The 20,922-nt window shown below is 42.1% G+C and overlaps 2 protein-coding genes across 3 annotated transcripts; both read left to right on the forward strand.

Moving 5' to 3' along the window:
- The first annotated feature begins 5,950 nt into the window (after positions 1 to 5,950).
- LOC110990230 (long-chain fatty acid transport protein 2-like) lies at positions 5,951 to 12,850 on the forward strand. The gene is made up of 9 exons (XM_022255118.2): positions 5,951 to 6,542; positions 6,642 to 6,866; positions 7,173 to 7,331; positions 8,065 to 8,186; positions 8,675 to 8,875; positions 9,080 to 9,173; positions 9,889 to 10,087; positions 10,189 to 10,286; positions 10,594 to 12,850. Exons 1-9 carry the CDS (start codon positions 6,038 to 6,040, stop codon positions 10,899 to 10,901), a joined length of 1,911 nt encoding a protein of 636 aa, XP_022110810.2. The 5' UTR covers positions 5,951 to 6,037; the 3' UTR covers positions 10,902 to 12,850.
- Positions 12,851 to 13,007: 157 nt separating this feature from the next.
- Positions 13,008 to 20,072, forward strand: LOC110990228 (long-chain fatty acid transport protein 2-like). 2 transcript variants are annotated; one of them, XM_022255115.2, is made up of 9 exons: positions 13,008 to 13,555; positions 13,669 to 13,893; positions 14,583 to 14,741; positions 15,780 to 15,901; positions 16,183 to 16,383; positions 16,609 to 16,702; positions 17,698 to 17,896; positions 17,989 to 18,086; positions 18,309 to 20,072. In XM_022255115.2, the coding sequence occupies exons 1-9, from the start codon at positions 13,051 to 13,053 to the stop codon at positions 18,614 to 18,616; spliced, it is 1,911 nt and encodes a 636-aa protein (XP_022110807.2). In that variant the 5' UTR covers positions 13,008 to 13,050; the 3' UTR covers positions 18,617 to 20,072. The 2 variants fall into 2 exon arrangements, with proteins under 2 accessions (XP_022110807.2, XP_086993442.1); XM_087137316.1 differs by lacking the exon at positions 17,989 to 18,086 and having other exon boundaries at positions 18,309 to 18,514.
- The last annotated feature ends 850 nt before the right edge of the window (positions 20,073 to 20,922 follow it).

The following is a 20,922-nucleotide window of genomic DNA, read 5'->3' on the forward strand; positions in this document are numbered from 1 at the left end:
TCGTACGAAGCAAGATATGAGACGGAGAGCCTTCCCCGCCCCCGCTTTGTGTTGGTCATGATTTGACTAGAATCTTTAGAATTCTTTTCAGACATCTGGGGTCTAGGGTGTGTAGAGTGATTAGACGTGTAAGGGGTACCACTCCGTCTCATTTCGTCAATTTCTTTGATAGTGTTCAAGGTCTGATAAAAGTGGAAATGTGTTCCAATATTGTTGCCTTATTGCTTGTACAGATGAACCTCTTTTGAAAGCTCTAACAGACCTGATACCAGAGCTCCAAGACCTCGGTGTTAAGGTCTGGGTTGCTGGGAAGGATTACCCATCAGGATCTTCCCTCGGGAAGGATTCCCATTGGTGTGAAGACGCTAAATGAGAGCAGTGATCCCATACGAAGGAGCAACTGCAGCCGATCTTTCACGATTCATTGTACATTTTCACCTCAGGGATAGCAGGTACATGTAGTAAAATGTTGTGTTTGGCAAGTACACTTCCAATGGACTCTAACTATGAGCTAGGAAAAGTTCTCTCAAAAGGAAAATAGTTTCAAACTGTAGATATTATTGCCCATCTCAACAAGAGAAGGAAGTGGTATTCCTGGAAATAATGGAAAGAAGTAGCCTGGAAATAATGGAAAGAAGTGTCCAGGAATACTGCAGCAAATGCTGAAGATGTCGATGACTGAGAAGCATCAGATGAATTAGGCATTAGAAAATCATATCCAGAAAAGTTTGTTTCTTTGATACTCGATGAAGAGCAGTGAAATGAAACAGAAAAGTTTCAGTCTGGTAGATTTCAAAGGTTTATAGATTTCACTCAATTCGCTAATTTACGAAGATGTGTCAATTTGTCCCTGCAGGTGTACAAGTATAGAAGGTTTGGTTTGGGTGAGTGACATCAGCCGGGGATTCTTTGGACAGCAGGGGAGAGAATCTATGATGAAGAAAATATACGATCGTGTTTATTTACAGGGCTTCCCAAGCCGGGCCAGCCAAATTCCCACATTCTTATCAGATTACTGCTTCTTGCTTCTAAGTCCCCCTTCTGGATAAGCAGTGATGACATCATGTACACTAATCTTCCTTTGTACCACAGCGGCGCCCTCGCCATAGGCTTCTCCAATATTGTCAAAGCAGGTGAGATCATGTGGCCAATTTAGTCTTGTAATACAAAACTGCTGCAAACTGCTTGCTGACTACAGGGACCTAAAATATAAATCAGAAAATATGGAGGACCTGACGTTTAATTCCAGCAGAATCTTTCTTAAAGAGCACTTCTAAGGAAAACAGTTTTCTGTGATTTTATCAGTTCAAATAAATATCCAAATCGAACCCAGTGTCATTTGTCTTCGGAGCTCAACAAGCTAAAAAGGGCTTTTTTTGTTCATGCCAAGATGCGAATTTTGAATGTGGATTGCGTCATTCGGAGAAAACAGAGAAAACGAATGGAACCTTTGCCCTGTGTTCGTAGTGGATAAACACTTGTGAGTGTGGCCAGTGCTTGTAGCCATTGTCACAAACGGTCTGAGGTGTGGAGGATATGATGATTATCATTGATTAGTTTGCGAAGGGGAGGAAGATGAAAAGTGGTGGCCAAGGGAACCCTTGGATGGTTTCTTCACGGGGGTCTTCTCCTTGAGCGCAAGACTTCTAGGGACAGAGCGGGCCCTGTTGATAGAGCGTTGAACCTGGTGATAGCTGTGTCCCCTTGCAATCAAATGCCCCGTCAGTTCCTGTGTATGTGCATAGTAGCGTCATGGTATAACGGGAGAAATCTGAATCATTAGAACCATGGAGCTATTACACACAAGGAGTAAGTACATTTAGAGATCAAAAGAGTCAGTGATGGCCACCGCAAGCACTGCACGTGCTGCAAGGACAAAACAAATTCCGCGCCGCTTGCGGGCCGTAAGGAATGCTCGGAGTTGTATTTGCAAAGGATTGTGGGTACCGCGCTTGCGTGTCCGTAGCACTTCCACACGTTCAACATGGAAACCACCGTCATCGGGACTTTAAGTTTCGATAATTTTAGTGATTGTTCTGATATTCCAATGATAATGAAAGCCTGGTTACGTCTTTACATCCATAAAACGTCTCTCTTAACTTAACCATAAACAGAATTACTATTAACACAAATTCTACAAAAATACGCAACAAGAAAAATGAAAGAATGTAGCTGGTCCAGAGGGAAAAAAATTAAAAATAAAAAGCATGGACAGATTCGTTGTCTTTCCTGTCACTGGTGCTGAGAATCTGTTAAATTTCAGTAATGTAAGGTTTTGCGAAGGTTATGCAAATTAAGTGGGCCAATCGCTCTGCGACTGGCATATTTTACCTCGCTGACTGTTATTGTTCTATAAATGTTATTTGCTGCTGTGCCACGATCCGACGCGTCCTTGACTAGTGGAATGGACTTTGGAATTTCCTACTGGACTTTAAAACATTTGAAACAAGACATGGGAAGGAGAGAACCCCTCCGCCTTTGTGTTGGTCATTGGTTGATCGGAATCTCAGGAATTCTTTGCAAACTTCTAGGTGGGATGTGTTAGGTAACAATAGTCTAGAGTGTGTATATGGATTGGGCAGGTAAGGGGGGTACCCCTCCGCCCCATATCTTGCCTGGTATACTTAAAAAAAGTTGGAACTTCACACCTTGGCGGATTCTGAGCTTTCAGTTTGCTGGGGTGGACAAGCAGGGATTTTTCCTCCTTGCATGGGCACAGGACATCATCATGCCTTCCTGTCGTCTGCGTTGGACCGTCTCTTCGTTGCCGTGTCGCCAGGGCGAGACCAGGTTCTATCACCGCTAACTATGGTCTTCCGTCTTGCCATGGTCTTCCCGCCGGTACCACAGCCTTCTATTGCAAGTCATCTGTGGAGTGCTAGACCTCGCCCACTGTTATTCGTCCTCCAGCTCCCGCTCCCGTCAGAAGTCGCCGATAACAGATACAAACTCCCGCGTCTTCGGATCCGTTTGATCCGTTTGGATTTGCCAGGCATGAAACCTCGCCATGTTGTCAAATGCATTCCTGTGGCATGTTTCCACTTTCTTTTAACCGCAGGAACCACTAGGATTGCGACTTAAATATCACAGTTCGTATTTTAGGTACTTTTCCCCACCGTCCGAACCGCAAAATGTCACAACTGACTTTAATAACGTCCGACTTTTTCCAAATAACCACCGCTAATTCGGAATATTTGAGCGCATCTGCGGGATCACTCGCTGACTCCTGAGGAATACAGACGAAAACTGCGCATCTTCTTCGCGCATCTTTTCCACCGTTTATTTGCTCCAGTATGCCGCAGCGAAACCCGTATGGGTTACCAGCTACTCGGCGGTGGCTATCACTTTGTACAAAGAATGTCCATGTTTTTAACACTGGGGCCGGTAACCACGCTTTGTCTATGGAGCCGACAAGAGCGGTTAATTGGATTACGGTCTGTAAGGACTTCGTTATAACTCGTGCTGATTTATAGCTCCATGGTCCTACCTATTAGTCATTTTACCTTTGAGAAAGATTCTGTTAGGATCGAAATGACAGACCCTCCAGTTTACTTTTCGATTGATCTGTTTGTTCATTCTGATTTCAAGTGGACTTAGATTGGCTTGGGTCGGTTTTTAGATTGGGATGGTATGTAGGATGGGATTCAGTGTGGAGTTGGGTAGATTCAGTCTATTGGATTTAGTGGGATAGGATTGAATTGATTATATGGTAGAGGACTGGGTAGAATGGACGTGATAAACCGGGAAGGCTGGATGGGCTAGAAAAAGATAGAATGGAATAAGATGATCGATTGTGAATTGGAATGAAAGTGATGGATGCTTAGGTGAGTTGAGTTGGACAAGGATAATTTCGTTCGAAGAGCGTGAAGCATTTGTTGTACTTTGTTCAGTGTCTAAATAAATCCCAAATCAGAAATTTTTGTGACCGACAAATGGAATTTCAATTTAACGGTAGAGTGGAGTTTCTGATTTTTTCATGTTGCCGTATCGCCCTTTGCGACAAGTTAATAGTACTCCAATCCCATACACAAATGGGTGGAACCAGTCAAAGGTTTGACTTGGATGGGAGAAATCGTGACGGGTATCCGAAACTAGGAAGGGTCACCCTTCAAGCGTGTATTGTGATTCGTCTTTTGCAGGGCCAACATGTGAATTTGGAGAGTCATGTTGTTTCGGATCGAGCCCCGACTATTAGTGTACATATATTTGCTTACTACCTTGCATGGTGTGTGATTGTAACATTGAAGCACTAAATCTGTAACCTAATTGTTGAAAAGAGCGTTATGAAAATATCCACTGAAGGTAGACTGAACAGGCCTACTATTATTTTTTGTAGATAAATCATTGGTAATGGTTTAATACTGATATATTTTTGACTAGCTATGAGAGCCCCCTTAAACACTTTTACAATTTTTTTTTCACTCCCACTTTTTCCACAAAATAAAAAGCACATTGATATGATGGCAAGTACAGCCACAAACTCCGCTATTCTAACGGCAACGGTCTGCAGCCCGATATATGGTAGAATTTCAGAAGCGATTCAACATTGGTCACATCTCTGAATTCTACGGTGCCACTGAGGCGACATACACTACCTTGAAACTAGACGGCAAAGTCGGGAACGTTGGAAAATACCCCAGACTTATATATACAAGTCTGTATCTACTTTTTCCAGAAAAAAAATCAGAATAGAACTAAATAAGTTTGTAGCTCTTTTTTTCTCAAGGCCAAAGAAAATACATGTTAAAAAAAGGCGAAAAGTGAAGAGAATGGCATTCTTCGTTAAAGCTTATAAAATGAAACAAGAATGTTTGAAAATCTGGAGTGAATAAATTACTTAAACGTGACCAGATGTATGGGTCAATTCCTAGGCCTCCCTGCCTCATTGTCCAGTCGTTATTTGACGAAGAGTTAAACAGAATTACACCGGAAAAAAAACCAACCAGTTGCTACTTCTGAATCAGACCCTATGAAACTTTGAAACACTTGGCGGCCACAAATATACCGTTCCTGTTACCAGTTCTGAGCATTGGCGTATTGTTCTGAGCATGCGTGCATAATTCAATACCTAATTGAAAAAAGGATCCAACTCCTTTCTATAATTTTCGTAAAGTAATTCAGTTTCTGTGTTACCATTTCTTGAATGCATAATAAGCAAAAGGATTGAAAATATACAGCAAGAGGGCTTTAATTTTTTTTAAATCTTTGTTTTGATTTGCTACAAATGTCATCACAGTTGGGCTCGGTAGGCCTGTGTCAATTCTTAAATGAATTTATTGTTCCAGAAAACATTGAAATATTAATTAACATGTCAGCCACTTCCCTGACAGTGTGCAAAGTGGGGTGTCATTTAGTTTTGTTGTTTATTAAAGATTTCCTTCCTTTCTGATTGATTTAAACTGCTCATAATTTTCCAAGTTATAACATTATAGAGGCCTTACGATATTTTGAACAATTTTTTTGCTTCAAATTTGCACCAGGTTTCATGTTGGTGTCATCATTCCTGTGGAAGATATACGCCCATGTTAAATGAGACCTCCCCAGTTCTCAAAGTTTACCTAAATGTGACATAACAACCAGGAAGTAAAATCAAGTCACTGTGCTCCCCGACAAAATACGCAGCATTACTCAAAAGCGGTCAAATTAGTTCAAAGGAAGCATCTGAAAGACGATCAGTTTTTGTACCAATCACCTTTAATTTCGCTTGTAGTAACATCATTTATCACATCACACCGATTTACTAAACAGCTTGGGATCAGGACTGGTGATCATGCCCATGCCGGCTTTAAGGTTGATACGTTGCACTGTCTGGAAGACGTATTTACATGAAACAAAACAACAACGACAAGGTGGCCGAATGATAAAAATAAACGTGTACTTTGAGTTGCCACTTTAATGACCCGATTAACCAGGTGTGTAAAGTTCAAGTTATATCGAAGGGTTAGATATCCATATCCAACTTCATTATACGAAGGCTTTTCCTCTCTTATTACAAAGTGACATACCTAGACACCGCATCGTACATTAATATTCAGTCATGTCGGACTTTCCAATCAACCGCCAGGTACTTGGTGCGGCCGCTGCGATGGTAGCGGGCCTTCCCGTAGCAGTTGCTGGGTTCCTGCGCCTGAAGTACGGTCCGACGGTCTTTCTAGACCTGCTGGATATTCGCAGGGGTCTAAATCTTTTGAAAGAAATTGAAGCCTTGCTAAAGAGTAACTTCAAAGTCATTGACTTCTTTGAGGCACACGTGAAACAAACCCCAGATAAAGTGTTCATCCTGTACAAAGATGAGGTACTCACCTACGGTGAACTGGACAGACAGGCTAACCAACTCGCCCACTTTGTCCAGCGAAGCGAGGTGGCAGCTTGTATGGACACGGTGGCGATATTCATGCAGAACGAGCCCACTTTCGTCGTGTCGTGGCTGGCTTTCAACAAGCTAGGGCTGAGAATCGCGCTGTTAAACTACAACCTGAAAGGTGATTCCCTCCTTCATTGCATCAAAGCCTGCAGCGTGAAGATGATTGCGTGTGGAAAGGGTAAGCATTGAAACGTGCTCCTCCAATTCTATGATTGATATTATGCTACAAGTCAGCTGGAATATACTCGCAGTTTTGACTTCTATTTCCATCTTTTAGATGACCGTCTCTTGAAAGCCCAAGATGACCTGATGCCCAAGCTCCAAGCCCTCGGTGTTAAGGTCTGGGTTGTCGGGAAGGATCTTGATCAGGATCTTCCCTTGGGAATGATTCCAGTTGATGTGAAGACGTTGAATGAGAGCAGTGATCCTTTACCAAGGAGTGTGCGAGACCAGCAGCCGGTCCAGGACGATGCGCTCTACATCTTCACTTCGGGAACCACCGGTATACACACTTCCCAAACACTTGTTTTATTTTCAAATATTTCTTGAGCTCAGTGAGCCTCGAATTCAGTATTTCACCAATCACAGGTAAAAGATTTTTCAAGTAAAGGGAGTCTTTAAAATTAAAAGATTAAGGAAGCTTTAAAAGGCCATTGGCAACGACACTCGTAATGAGCCAATTTATAAAATTCAAAAGAGCCAAGGCCATTGGGAAACAAAGCAAGCACAGGAGTCCGCGTGGGGACACAGTGATATGGCAGAAGTCTCACGCTGGTCCGAGTAACCTTGGATCTTTCCTTTGATGTAGGTCTACCCAAGCCAGCCAAATTTCCCCATACTCGTCAATTAGGTGGTTCCTACGCTCAAGCCCAACTTGGAATGAACAGCCAGGATGTGCTGTACACCACTCTACCGTTGTATCATAGCGCTGCACTTGTTGTCGGCCTCTTTAATGTTGTGCGAGTCGGTGAGTCATTCCCAAAGCTTCAGTTTAAAATGGAACAAGGAGCGACTGATGGGGTTTGGCATATTTTTGTTTTTTTTAAAACTTGTTTTCCTTGTCCAGTCATATCAGGTGCATTGTTGTTGATTGGAAGTCAAAAAAATTCCGAATTAATAATTTTTCTCACCACGAAAAAAGGAAGGGGAGGGGGGGGGTGATTAGATTGCCCATCTCCCCGGTCAGAAAGTGTTGGGGGTATAGAGGATTCGCGTGGTAGCCATATTGCAGAGCAGTTTTTTGTTCCACAGGGAAACCTCATTTGTGCTTACCTTGTGGAACAAAAGCACTGTTCTCTAAAGGTGGCATCTATATGCCATCATCCCCCGGGGATTTGTGCCCATATCCAATGAAATGTAATAAATGTGGTGAAACAAGGTGAGGTGGTTGGGATCGAGGCACGAGAGGTGGCAATAGGTGATGGAAAAGCTAGAGAGCAATTGTAAGGAAAACGGATTTGATGGATGGGCCTTGGTAAAGTGTCTGAACATACAATACAGGCGCTTTGAACTGCCTCCATAGCCTGGTACAAGGGATAGAAAGTAGTATCCCGTGGACTGGACAATATTTACAGGCTAGGCGTTACTAGATAGGATGCACCAAGATGTGTTAATTTTGAGTTGCGTTTCCTTATTATACACGTCACTAGATCTGTTATCTAGCTATTTACATCCATCTGTCCTTCTGTCTTTCTTTAAAGGGGGAACCATTGTCTTGAGTGACTTCTCAGCTCGGAGATTCTGGGATGATGTCCGCAGATACCGTGCCACAGTCATCCATTACATCGGGGAGATTTGCCGTTACCTACTGACGCAGCCACCGGTAAGTGACATTATAAGTTGAATTAATCTTGGACCTGAACATTCTACCTTCATTTACACCTGCAGATATAAGCGTTGGGGGCAGTGTAAGGAAGTGCTGTTAATAATTGGAAATTAAAAAAAAAGGAAAAAGGGGAAGCGAAAGAACTGAAAAAAAATAGAGATGAAACGGGACGAATATCACGAAGTTGTATGGAAAAAAGATACAAAGCCCTCAAAATTGACCCTCCTGGTGTTCTTTATACATCTGTGCTTTTGGGCTGATAAGAGTTTTTTCCCACTTGAAATTCTCCCACCGTAAAATAATAGCTTGCCCCCCGGAAAACTTGTGGCGAGTGTCATGCCCACAAATACCAGATTTAGAAATTGACGTTTGCCACGTATTTAAATGTTACAGTTTCGTCTTCTGCCCTGTTATTGACACTTTAAGCACAAGACTTTTTTTTGCTTGGGGGTGATATTAATTTTTCTCTTTGTCTCAACAAACAGCGTTCTGATGATGGCAAGTACCCTCACAAAATCCACTATGCTATTGGCAACGGCCTACGGGCCGATACTTGGGCGGAGTTTCAAAAGCGATTCAACATCGGCCGCATCGTTGAATCCTACGGAGCCACCGAAACGCCGTTCGGTTTGACGAACAATGGCGGCAAAATAGGGAGTGTCGGAAGATATCATGGCATTTACAGGGTAGGAATCTTACTGTAAAATTTTATGTTTAGGCAAGATAGGGTTTGTGAAGTCTTGTGAAAGGTTTTCGTCGTGTGTGCCTATTTCCTCAACACAGTACGTTTTAACTGTAACTGCTACATGAAGTCAAATAAATTCACTTTTTTTATTGACTTCGCAACTATAGCCAGCCGAAATATTAATTATTGACATTATTTTGAACAGGCATTAACTGACATCGTAGTCCTTGTTCAGTGTGACCTAGAGACAGCTCAACCACTTCGTGGTCCAGGCGGGAAATGTATCCTCACGCCTCCAGGTACGTAAAAACTCTCTCCTGACTGTGTTATGCAGCCCAAAGGAGGATTTAGCTCACATTGCAGTAAGGGTTTAACAATTGACCTCGAAGTCAGAGTTTATAATTGCGACGTCATGTATGTTTAAACCACCTCTACCGCTCATGGAGTTACACTTAATTTACCATGGAATTTGGTAGTTAATTAACGCGCAACGTTAGTGTTCATCCAATGGGAAGAGCTTGTAATCAGTAGCGCGTAAGCTCCCGTGACAAAGTCGCTAACTCGATCAGGTGTTGTGACTTGCCGAGTGCACGTGCATTGGAAGTTTCAGAACGCATATATGTGCGGATTAGTTATATAAAACTTTACTGACAAGTGAAGAGGAACTAAGAAAGGTGGTACTGAAAAGTGAAGAGGAACTAAGAAAGGTGGTATGTTATTTGTTTTTTTCCCGAGGCAATCCTCTCACTGAAGATTTTGTCACGGCTAGCATGTATCCTCGATAATTTGTGAGCAATCGAAACCCAATTTCCCTTGTTAAAATAGAATGAATTTCGGAATAATCGTGCGGCAAAAATCAGAGCAAAATGAAAAGGTAAATAACTGTTTAACAATCATAGAGCTATACTGAATTTTTATGCAGCTCTATGATTATTATCAACCTTTTCAAACTGTCTTAGTTATCTGATACAAGCCACGACCAGGTAAAGATCTTTCTGAATTTTGAACGTGCAGGCGAGACTGGACTGATGCTATTTCGACTCAAGGACGAGGACTCCTTCCACGGCTACCTGGCCCCGGAGAGTGCGCATGAAAAGAAACTTGTCAGAAATGTCAAGAAAAGTGGCGACCTATTCTTCAACTCTGGAGATTTGATGGTCCACGACAAAGATGGTTACCTTTATTTCAAGGACAGACTTGGAGACACTTTCAGGTAGGAAGGCGCGTCCTATAAATACCTTTTTTCCAACCTTGAAAAAATCAGACTGTTTTATATAGAATATAAAGTTACATTACCATTTCCCTCCTCTACAGATGGAAAGGTGAGAATGTTGCGACAACAGAGGTATCTCAAATCTTGAACCAATACCCGGGCATACAGGAAAGCAACGTGTATGGCGTGGAGGTCCCAGGTAGGAATTGTTTTCGCTGTAGACACATCAGGCGTGTAGTCCATAGTTCGGTCTGATATGAAGGCACATCCAGCGGGGGTGGCGCTCGGGGCAAGCATTTACCATTGTTGAAGGAACGTTACTTTTGCCTTTCTGTTTGTATTTTCTGTACGTGATAATCATAGCCGGATGGTCGATTTGCCACGATACCAAAATGGTGTGGTATGTTGTTGGTTGAGGTGATTTGATATTGTTTCCACTGCTCTACGATTCTCGAGTCAGTTGGTAATCTATTTTTATTTACTTTGAGAATTTCTTTCGATTTCAGGTTGCGACGGAAAGGCAGGTATGGGGGCAGTCGTCTTCAAGAAGGACTATCATTTTGACCCAAAGGCCTTCTACGATCACGTGGTCAGGTCACTGCCGCTCTACGCATGCCCAAAGTTTCTGCGAATCATGGAAGAGATGGACATCACAGGTACATTCAAACACAAGAAGACTGACCTCGCCCGTGAGGGATTTGACCCCAATGTCATATCTGACCCTCTCTTCTTCATGGATGAGGAGAAGAAGACTTACGCACCCTTGGACAACGAGGCCATGCAAAGAATCGTTCTTGGGAATGCCAGACTATAAACAATGAAGAGATAGGTAAATGCTACAGAGAAAACAACTAAAATCGTGTAACCTGTCATGCTTCATCAGATAAAAATCTACCAAACACGGACATCAAATTGGTCCTTAGGCCTAACTTGGCAATGTTCTAAAAATGGTGCCTAATTTATCTCATACCACTACAAATTTTGGCCTTGCATATGGCTCATATTTTGCAGATTCATAAATTCAAATAAGAAAAGGGCTTCAATCTATGAGGGCTAGTTCAAATGAGAACAATCATTTTAAGGCCACCACTACTGTCTGTCGCATGGTCTCACTAATACTTTATTTTAATCACTGGCAGAGTATTTTTTTATAGTAATAAGTAATAGTTGCACACCCTTGGCTGCAGTGGCGTATCCAGCGGGGGCGGGGTGGGAACTTGCAGGCCCCCCAAACGGATTTTTATACTTGGAGTACTTCATAGGTGAGTTGGAAAGAAAGTAATCGGTATATTTATTTGTCAAATATTAGCAAACCCTTAGGAAAACAACACCAAGAAATAAAAGCAAGGATGTGAGGACCGTGAGTAAGGCTTGTGATATTTTCCTCCCCCAACATTCATCATCAACTTGAATGAGCCCGACGTAGCATTCGCTTTCAATGCTATCCCACCCCTGACACCAAATGCTGGATACGCTGCTTCTTGGCTGGTACAGCACTGAGTGTAGTAAGTTCATCAAAATGTAAAGTACATGTAGTTTATTAAAGTTTGTTTTTAATATGTCGGTTCTAACACACTACAGAAAAAATGATCTCAATTGACCGGCACCTCGCCTTAACTCATTTCACCCGAATTCTGGTGAGTCCTTGCAAATTAGTTAAAGAGTTCATTTGACTGTGAGTTATGATATTGAATCGCATGTCTGTTAATTGCTGAGAGATGACATGACAGATCTGTGTTATAGTGTGCAATCTCCTTTACAAGATATATATTGACAAATGCACTTCGTTCCACTGATATCCAAAGCAAGAACGAAAATCCGCTAGGTGAAACAGTCTGGCATTCAGAAGTACAGCGAGTGTCTGGCAAGTATTGTGAAACGACTCACAAGACAAAATGCACCAACACTGTCTTAAAAAAATCAAAACATAGAGACTAAAAGACGACACCAACGACGATCTTGAGCTCACCGAAAAAAAGCAAAGAAACGAATCAAGAATCGACGACTAAAAACCTAAAAGGTTAAACAAATACCAGAGAATGGAAAGCTGCAAAAACCCACGTCTACGCCTGGAAAGGAATTCAGTAGAGATGTATAATGCAACTAAAAACAAAACGGGGCTATCAATCCATGCTTCCCACCAAGGAAGGGAATTGCAGAACACTTCGATTTTCTGCTGGAAACTATCATTTTACTAACCAGCAGTTAGCCTAGCTGTGTATTTTGACCTGTGCGTGCCAGAGGCATATCCAAGCTTTGGAGGGGGGGGGAATGATTTATTTCCAAAAATCAGCATTCCATTTCTTCACCATAAAAGATCCCCTTGAAAGGCGGTAGTACTCGATTCTTGAATTAACATTGCCATCAACATTGCATTTGAAAACAAGATTTCAAATTTTCGCTTTAGAAATCTATATTAACAGATAGTTATTTATATATCATTATATAATTTTTCAATTCCTTATAAAAAGAACAAAAGAATTTGCAACATGCACAGGGCAACTTGCACCTTTCCCCTGCCCCTGCAGGATACGCCAGTGATAAATGCATAACTCCTCATAGATAGGTAACTGGTCAGTTTGTTTGTTTGTTCTTTTGTCATGAGTGCCCAAATTAATGTGTCTTCTTGTCCAGCACGTCGTGACTGCGCAAATTCCAAAGTATTTTAATTCCTTGTGGAAGTTGATTTATTTCAAAGTATTCCTATGTCACTGTACTTCTCTCTACAAGTAATTCTCCAGGTATGCCTGAATCGATCCCTGATAGCAGGTATGGCATAGAGAGTACGATATAGTTACAATTAAAGACATGGACTTTAAATTACCTCAACAATAATTGGCTTCAAGTGTACAAAGTCGAACTCATTGGGAAAGGGTTAAAAGACCGATAACCTTACCTCAACTATTTCGCAAGGTGGTGCGCAGGGACTATACTTGAGTGCGGACCGTGAAATTTATTCAGTTATGTCGGGAATTCCAATCAACCGCCGGATGCTCGGTGTGGCCGCTGCGACTGCTGCAGGAATTCCCTTCGCAGTTGCCGGGTTCCTGCGTCTTAAGTATGGTGCAACTATCTTTGCAGACCTGCTGGAACTTTGCAAACGTCTTCGTACGATCAGAGAAATCGAAACATTGCTGAGCAAGAATGTCAGAGTCATTGACGTCTTTGAAGCCCACGCGAGGCGAATCCCGGATAAAGAGTTCATCCTGTACAAAGATGAAATACTCACATACGCTGAACTGGACAGACAGGCTAACCAACTCGCCCACTTTGTCCAGCGAAGCGAGGTGGCAGCTTGTATGAACACCGTGGCGATATTCATGCAGAACGAGCCCACTTTCATTGTGTCGTGGCTGGCTTTCAACAAGCTAGGGCTGAGAATCGCGCTGTTAAACTACAACCTGAAAGGTGATTCCCTCCTTCATTGCATCAAAGCCTGCAGCGTGAAGATGATTGCGTGTGGAAATGGTAAGCATTACCGCTCTAACAACTTTAACACCAACCTGTCAATTCGAGTTAAAGTGTTAGCGACACATTCCTGATACAAAATGCATTTACACGTCCATATCACCCCTTTTTAGATGACCGTCTCGTGAAAGCCTTAGCTGACCTGATGCCCGAACTCAAAGCCCTCGGCGCTAAGGTCTGGGTTGTAGGGAACGATCTTGATCAGGATCTTCCCTTGGGAATGATTCCAGTTGATGTGAAGACGTTGAATGAGAGCAGTGATCCTATACCAAGGAGTGTGCGAGACCAGCAGCGGGCCCAGGACGATGCACTGTACATCTTCACTTCGGGGACAAGCGGTAGGCGTGTTTTAAGAGAACTTTTTTCTTTTTTCTTTTTTTAATATTTGGGGGCATACTTTGTGTTGGGAGAGTGTTGCACCAAAAATACAGCACCTCCCCGAAATGACCTTTTAAAAACTCTTTCCTCGGGGTTACTGCTGCTTAGTGTGAACCGGCCTGCCGATTCCAGCAGGTTTGGCTGGTTGAGGCACTATGCCAGGACCAGTACTAAGCTGGAAACTGTGGGCTCAAGAGAGCCACTCAAGTAACTTTCTGATTTTCACAAACTCTCAGACCACAAAAAAGTAGTATCCAAGCTTTTAAGTCATACTTACAAATCAGACTATAAGATTTGAGAAACTCTCTAACATGAAAAATCCTTATACTATAAAGACAAGTGCATTAGCAAAACTTTAAAATACATGTACTTGTTTCAAAATCAATTTGGTGTTTCTCGTTGGAATTTGCCTCGAGTAAAACCCCCCTCAACGGTTGAAAAGAGATGGGTTGGTCTGGAGAATTTCATTTGTTGGAAGTGATGCTACCGCGACGCGTGCATTTCTTAGTCTTAGAACCAGCGAAGTTCAGTTCGGGTAATAGAAGCCTCAGTTGCCAAGAAAATAGCGCCTTCTCTTGGTCCAGCTGGAGGCCTATAGCGTCTTTACAATTCAATGCATTATCGATGAACATTCCGCTTTTGCACCTAGGTCTTCCTAAGCCGGCGAAATGCCCTCATCCGCAGCAGTTGATTGGATCGTACATGCAAGCATCACTTGGGCTTAACACTGAGGATGTGTTGTATCTTTCTCTGCCTCTATATCACAGTGCAGCTCTCATCGTCGGCTTCTTTAATGTTGTTAGAGTTGGTAAGTCCTTTCGTATTCGTTTAACGTCTATTTCAAGTAATAATAAATAACAGAATGGAGTGTGATGAGATGGGATGGGACTGGGTGCATCAGACAGGACAGGACAGGACGGGACGGAACAGGACGGGACGGGGCAGGATAGGAAGTGATAAGAAGAAACGGGACAGGGCGAGATTGGATGGAATCACAAGATGGGAAAGGATGGTACTGGCTGGATAGAATTGCATGGAATGAGATGAGATTGAATGAGTTTGAAGAATGATATGGGATGACATGTTTTAGGTGGGATGAGATGTGAGGAAGAGAGCAAAAGGAGGGGATGGAATAGGATGATCACATGAGAAGGTGTGATGGTAAAGGAAAGTAGTGTGTTGCGTCTTGATGGACCAGTTATGAATAATGTGAGAAAACAATAGCTTCTTGACAAAAAGGACAAACAAAAACCTCGACAAACTAGGTTATGCGCAAGTCATAGACGCGAACAGAAGACTCAACACACTGTACTCAGAAGGATGGGATGAAATGCGTAGCAATTTGTACAGAGAAAATGGAATGGTTAAGATGGAAAGAGCCTGTTGGAAATTGGAAAAGCCAAGGTTTTTCCGGAACAAAGCGCACGCGTGAGTCAGAGTATGGCCGCGCTGATAGGACAGACTATCGCTCCCGCGTGTAGGGGCCTAGCTCATCCCGAATAGTCTCGTACTGGGCATGAGCTGTTCAAATTCCTAACTGGCTCTTTGGGTTGGATGTAACTTGGCACGACGTGACCTTAGGGTAAATAGTAGCTATCGACGTTGGATGGGTTTGGGGGAGTAGGCCTTGTTGATTGTGATCCAGATTTATGACACGGAATGGATGGCTATATGTTGGATCCGCCACTGGTGAGCGGGTTATATTGTTGGAATATCCACTGAGATGGTTTTTGATACCTGTGTAAGTCAATTTGGTAGAATGACACAGTTTTAAACTTGAAAATGTTGGCATATCAGCTTTATGACCTAATAGCGTTGTCTGCCTTACATCTGCAATGCATTAAAGGAGGAACTGTGGCCTTGAGTGACTTCTCAGCTCGGAGATTCTGGGATGATGTCAGCAGATATCGAGCCACAGTCATCCAGTACATTGGGGAAATTTGCCGTTACCTTGTAGCTCAACCAACGGTAAATGAATAAGACTTAATAAAAATAAATTATCGACTTTCAGTCAGTAACTTTTTCTGTTCATCCTGTGTAATATTTTAAAGAATTTAAAAGTTCAGGATAAGAGTATGACGCATTGATTTAGTTCATATCCAATTTGAGCATAACATAATAACTAGTCCGTGATATCTTTTGTTTCCATTTTCACATTTTTGCTCTTGAAAATAATTTATATTCTGTCTCAGTAAAAATCCAACCTGTCATTGGAAATTTCCCTGCTTACCTCATGTCCCAACAAACAGCGTACAGATGACGGTAAGTACCCTCACAAAATCCGCTACGCTATCGGCAACGGTCTGCGGCCCGATATATGGGTAGAATTTCAGAGGCGATTCAACATCGGCCACATAGCTGAATTCTACGGTGCCACCGAGGCGACATACGCTACAATAAACCTAGACGGCAAAGTTGGGAGCGCTGGAAGGTACCATGGTTTATTTCGGGTATGAATCTATCATTGTGCATCTCTAAGTTTAATCAGGAGTGGTTATGGAAGACTTTAACATTCACTAGACTATTTTGGGCATGGCTTTCTTCAGTTGAATGCGATTACGAAGCTAATGTGTTATGGAAATCTACGTATTATCATAATTTTGTGAACAAATCACTTCATAACCTTTCTACTTGTATCTGGTTCACCCTCATCGCTTTGAACTGTCAACGAGCAGGCATTAACTGACATCATAGTCCTCGTTCAGTGCGATATAGAGACAGCTCGACCGCTTCGTGGTCCAGACGGCAAGTGCATCTTGACGCCCCCAGGTACATATGCAGATATTCTCTTAGTGATACACTACATCAATGGTTTCAACACACGATGCTGAAAAACTAACCGTCAAACTTCAACACCACGTTTGCACAGGCGAATAGGAAGATACATCTTTTGTTGAGAAGTTTGTTCAGTTTCTACTTTCACACTCTTGCCGACAATTTGCTACAATGAGCAAGTTTGGTATTTCAAAAAGCCAATGTTTTGCAGGAACAAACCGCGCGTTAGTTGAGTGTGGCTGCACTGATAGAACAGACTATCACGCACGCGTAGCTGTTTCCGAATAGCCATGTACTGAGCATGCGCTGTTTGAATACCCAACTGGCTCATTTTGAGAGCTGCGGGTATCCATAAATATTTGTGGAAAGGTCAAACCTATTCCCTTTCAACCATTTCTTGAAATTGTAATGAAAATCCATGACACTCTTAGCATTGCATTCATAACAATCTAATCCATTCCAGTGTTTCACCTCTCGACTCGGAGCTCTTCAAATTATTCTCAACCTTTTCAATAACCCTCATCCCTTCGCAGGGTCAGATTCAGGACTTTTTTTCTTTTAGGGGGATGGGGTAAGGAAATTTTTGTTCGGACAGGGAGAGGATTAGTACATGTATTTTGTCGACGATGATAAAAAGATGTTATTTAAATGGATTTAATCTTTTAGTTTTGTGCTTAACCTCACACGCAAAATTAGATCCCTGCGTGGAGGATGCTTTTTAGGGGGTCTTCCAACCTTTAGACCCATGCCCCTGAAAGAAAAATGACCCTGAGGGATCCCAAGATCCCCACCCCAGTTTCGTGCCTGCTTTGATAAATTTCTTACTATGCTGTGTACAAAACATTTGCAGGCTATATCAAAAGTAGCAATACAATTTTGAGTTTTACCTTCAATGGTCCGATTGGCTTATTTTCTAAGTGTACCCCACATCAGCTCGTTGTCAGTCTAACCACAACATGTCATCATGAAAACTATTTGGATTTGTGCAGGTGAGACTGGTCTGATGCTATTTCGGCTCACTGATGAGACTGCCTTTCACGGTTATTTGGCAAAGGAGACAGAGACGGCAAAGAAACTTGTGAGAAATGTCAAGAAAAACGGTGACTTGTTCTTCAACTCTGGCGATCTGATGGTACACGACAAAGATGGTTACCTATATTTTAAGGACAGACTTGGAGACACATTCAGGTAAGGTATAAACGGTTGCTCTTTCTACGCGATATCAGTCTTTCACATTGAGAAAGGCTTAAGTTTTGACCACGACGCCCTTTTCTGTTTAGATGGAGAGGCGAAAATGTAGCGACAACAGAAGTAGCTCTTGTCTTGAATCAGTACCCGGGCATAGACGAAAGCAATGTGTATGGCGTCAAGGTACCAGGTAAAAGCATGCAGTTTGTAGAATGTATTTCTTCAGCTGTAGAACTGAAAATATTGATTTAGTGTCCACAATATTTGGGTTTGGTATGAACGTGTCCCAAATGGTATATTATTGTGATTTTTAAGTTGGTTTGACTTTTGGCCAGAATGACATCATGTCAGTCGTTAACCTGTAGGCTGTTATTATTTAAAACAGAAAATCTGAAATTTCAATCTATTTCAGGCCGCGACGGCAGAGCGGGTATGGCGGCAGTCGTCTTGAAGATAGAACATCGTCTTGATCCGAAGGCCTTCTACGATCACGTGGTCAGGTCACTGCCGTCCTACGCATGTCCAAAGTTTCTGCGGATCATGGAAAAGATGGACATCACAGGGACATTCAAGCACAAGAAGACTGACCTTGCCCGAGAGGGATTTGACCCCAATGTCATATCAGACCCTCTCTTCTTCATGGATGAGGAGAAAAAGACTTACGCACCCTTGGACAAGGACGCCATGCGAAGAATTGTCATTGGACAGGCAAGGCTGTAGACAGTGAGATACATGCTTCGAAGGTTGTGGTCGTTCTCAACTATTACTACAATTTTATCTGGTCTCGAGGTGTTTCTTGTACTGACTTAATAGCATTAAACTGTCACTTTAAAAATTACTGATTTGCACTCGAAAATCAAGGGACTTTGAACCAAATTGATGTACGTATATCAGAATACTTGGACACGAAGTGAAATAATCTGCTACTTGGTATGATAGATACAGAGACTTTACATGCCAAGATATTGCTTTGCTTGAATGCTAAGTGGATGTCAAATCCCATAAAGTTCGAACAGGAAATGTTCCGTTGGACATGTCAGCCATTCCAATGGGCACGGTCGGTTATCTCAACTGAACGCCGACTGGGAACAGCTGTTCTCATTGTTCCATTGGACGTTTCCATACTTTTCGAGCACATAATGCCTAGGGGAACGGTCTAACAGATCGTTCTGTTGGAACAGTTGAAAAGAACAATTTCCGTTTCGACGGGTACACAGATGGAACGGTCCAGTGATCATTCCTGTTCCGAATTTTGATATGCTCCCTAACATATGTATGTCAATATTAATTAAGAAACAAATATTACAAGAACACTGTAAGACTGTGGGATTTTTTCGAGAATTTTAATTGGTGGAGAACAGAAAGAAGGGTCAGTTTAATTGGAATTGCTCCTTTCTTTCAACAGAGGCAATATTTACTTGTTTTGCACTTTGCCAAAAGTGCCCAAATGACATGTTGTGCATAATCGATCAGGTGTATATTCAGTTTGGGTCCACCGGTTCCATGATCAAAATTGCTAGGAAAGCTTCGAGCATGGTAAAGCTGAAACCAGATTCCAGTTATACTTTCGGGTTCTAATAATCTTGCAACACCCTGTAAAAGAAAACAAATATGAACTTAAAGTGACAGTCCAAGTTAAATTACAAGTGAAAGTAAATTACTGACTTTTAAAGGCATACTGTCTTGTCCGTAATCACAAGTGCCATTTTCCGTGTTTTGTTTGTTTGTTCGTTTGTTTTTATTTTATTTTTTTTTTTTTGCAGTTTAGGTCTAATGTCTATATAATTGACGTCGTACAGGAAGTAGACTTACCTGTGGTGATAACAGTGAAAAATAAAAAGTGCCAAAAATGACAAATAATAGCCCCATTAATTTTTCGGATAGTAAGCCTGCATATTAATATTATTTGCATACGTAATTTGTATTTGCTGCAAATAGGCTCGTTCAACGTCTTAATGTAAAAGATTTTTTGTCAGTATGGCTTGATTTTTCCCGAGTTCGCCAACTCAAGTACCCTCTTTTTTCCTTAGACTGATTTTGTTTATTTTAATGTGGAGCTAACAACTGAAAAAAAAATCCAGATCAATTGTATGTAATGCATATTTGTTAGTTAAATCACAACGCGAGTGTAGTTTGAATTCCGTCAATAACACACCATTGCAAATTGCACAAGATACGAGCAGTGCCGGGCAAAGCGGCTGGTGTATATCATCAGTTTGTTGATGCTGCCGAGTTAAAGTCAGTAACATCACGGGGGGGGGAGACACAGACGTCCGTGCCCCTAGCTGTCTCCCCAAAAAACCTTGTAGCCAAGGTATGTGAGTTGTGTACGCAACGGATGGCACTTTTTTACACTTTTCTACACATCTCACTTCACCTCCCCACTTTGAACCAATAGAAAGTACATTTCCCTCCAGTTTTTCTAACCTGGACATTTTACTCACTGTACAGCCAGAATATTAATGACTTAAACGCAGTGCTTTAAAAGATAGACAACCACAATTAGATCTTTCAATATCAATTAAAGCCTGCTACACCGACTGTGAGTCTAGTATCTCCAGATACTCTGCTTGCCAGCGTTCCACATGTAACCATGAGCTGTCTCATTTCATGTTAAAGCAGATGTTGATGTGTTCAAGTGTGCATAAGTGTTTCTCGGCAAAGGTTGATGATTATCGGGTTCCGAACTTCAGACGGGGAAGTCTCATCTGATTCACGATTTGCTCACTTTCAGGCCCAAGAAAAGTATGTTGATTACAACCGTTTCTTTACAATAGCCTCTCTTAATTGGCTCTAAACGTAATATAGTGCATTCAACGCTTTGTGAAGACACTGCTGGCAACTTTCAGTCAGATGTTTGTAGTCACATGGTCAATGATGCAAAACTCCAGCGGTAATGGTTTGCCTTCACTCATCAGTTTGGGTTCAAAGTGTGTATACAAACCACCGAACCTGTTGTAATTTGACGCCTGATTGTGTCATCGTGAACCATTCTTTGGGAAACACCCGGACTACTTTGTTGTGAT

Source organism: Acanthaster planci, linkage group LG05, assembly GCF_054643075.1.
Source record: "Acanthaster planci isolate LZ-2023a linkage group LG05, COTS_SCS, whole genome shotgun sequence".
Lineage (NCBI taxonomy): Eukaryota > Metazoa > Echinodermata > Asteroidea > Valvatida > Acanthasteridae > Acanthaster > Acanthaster planci.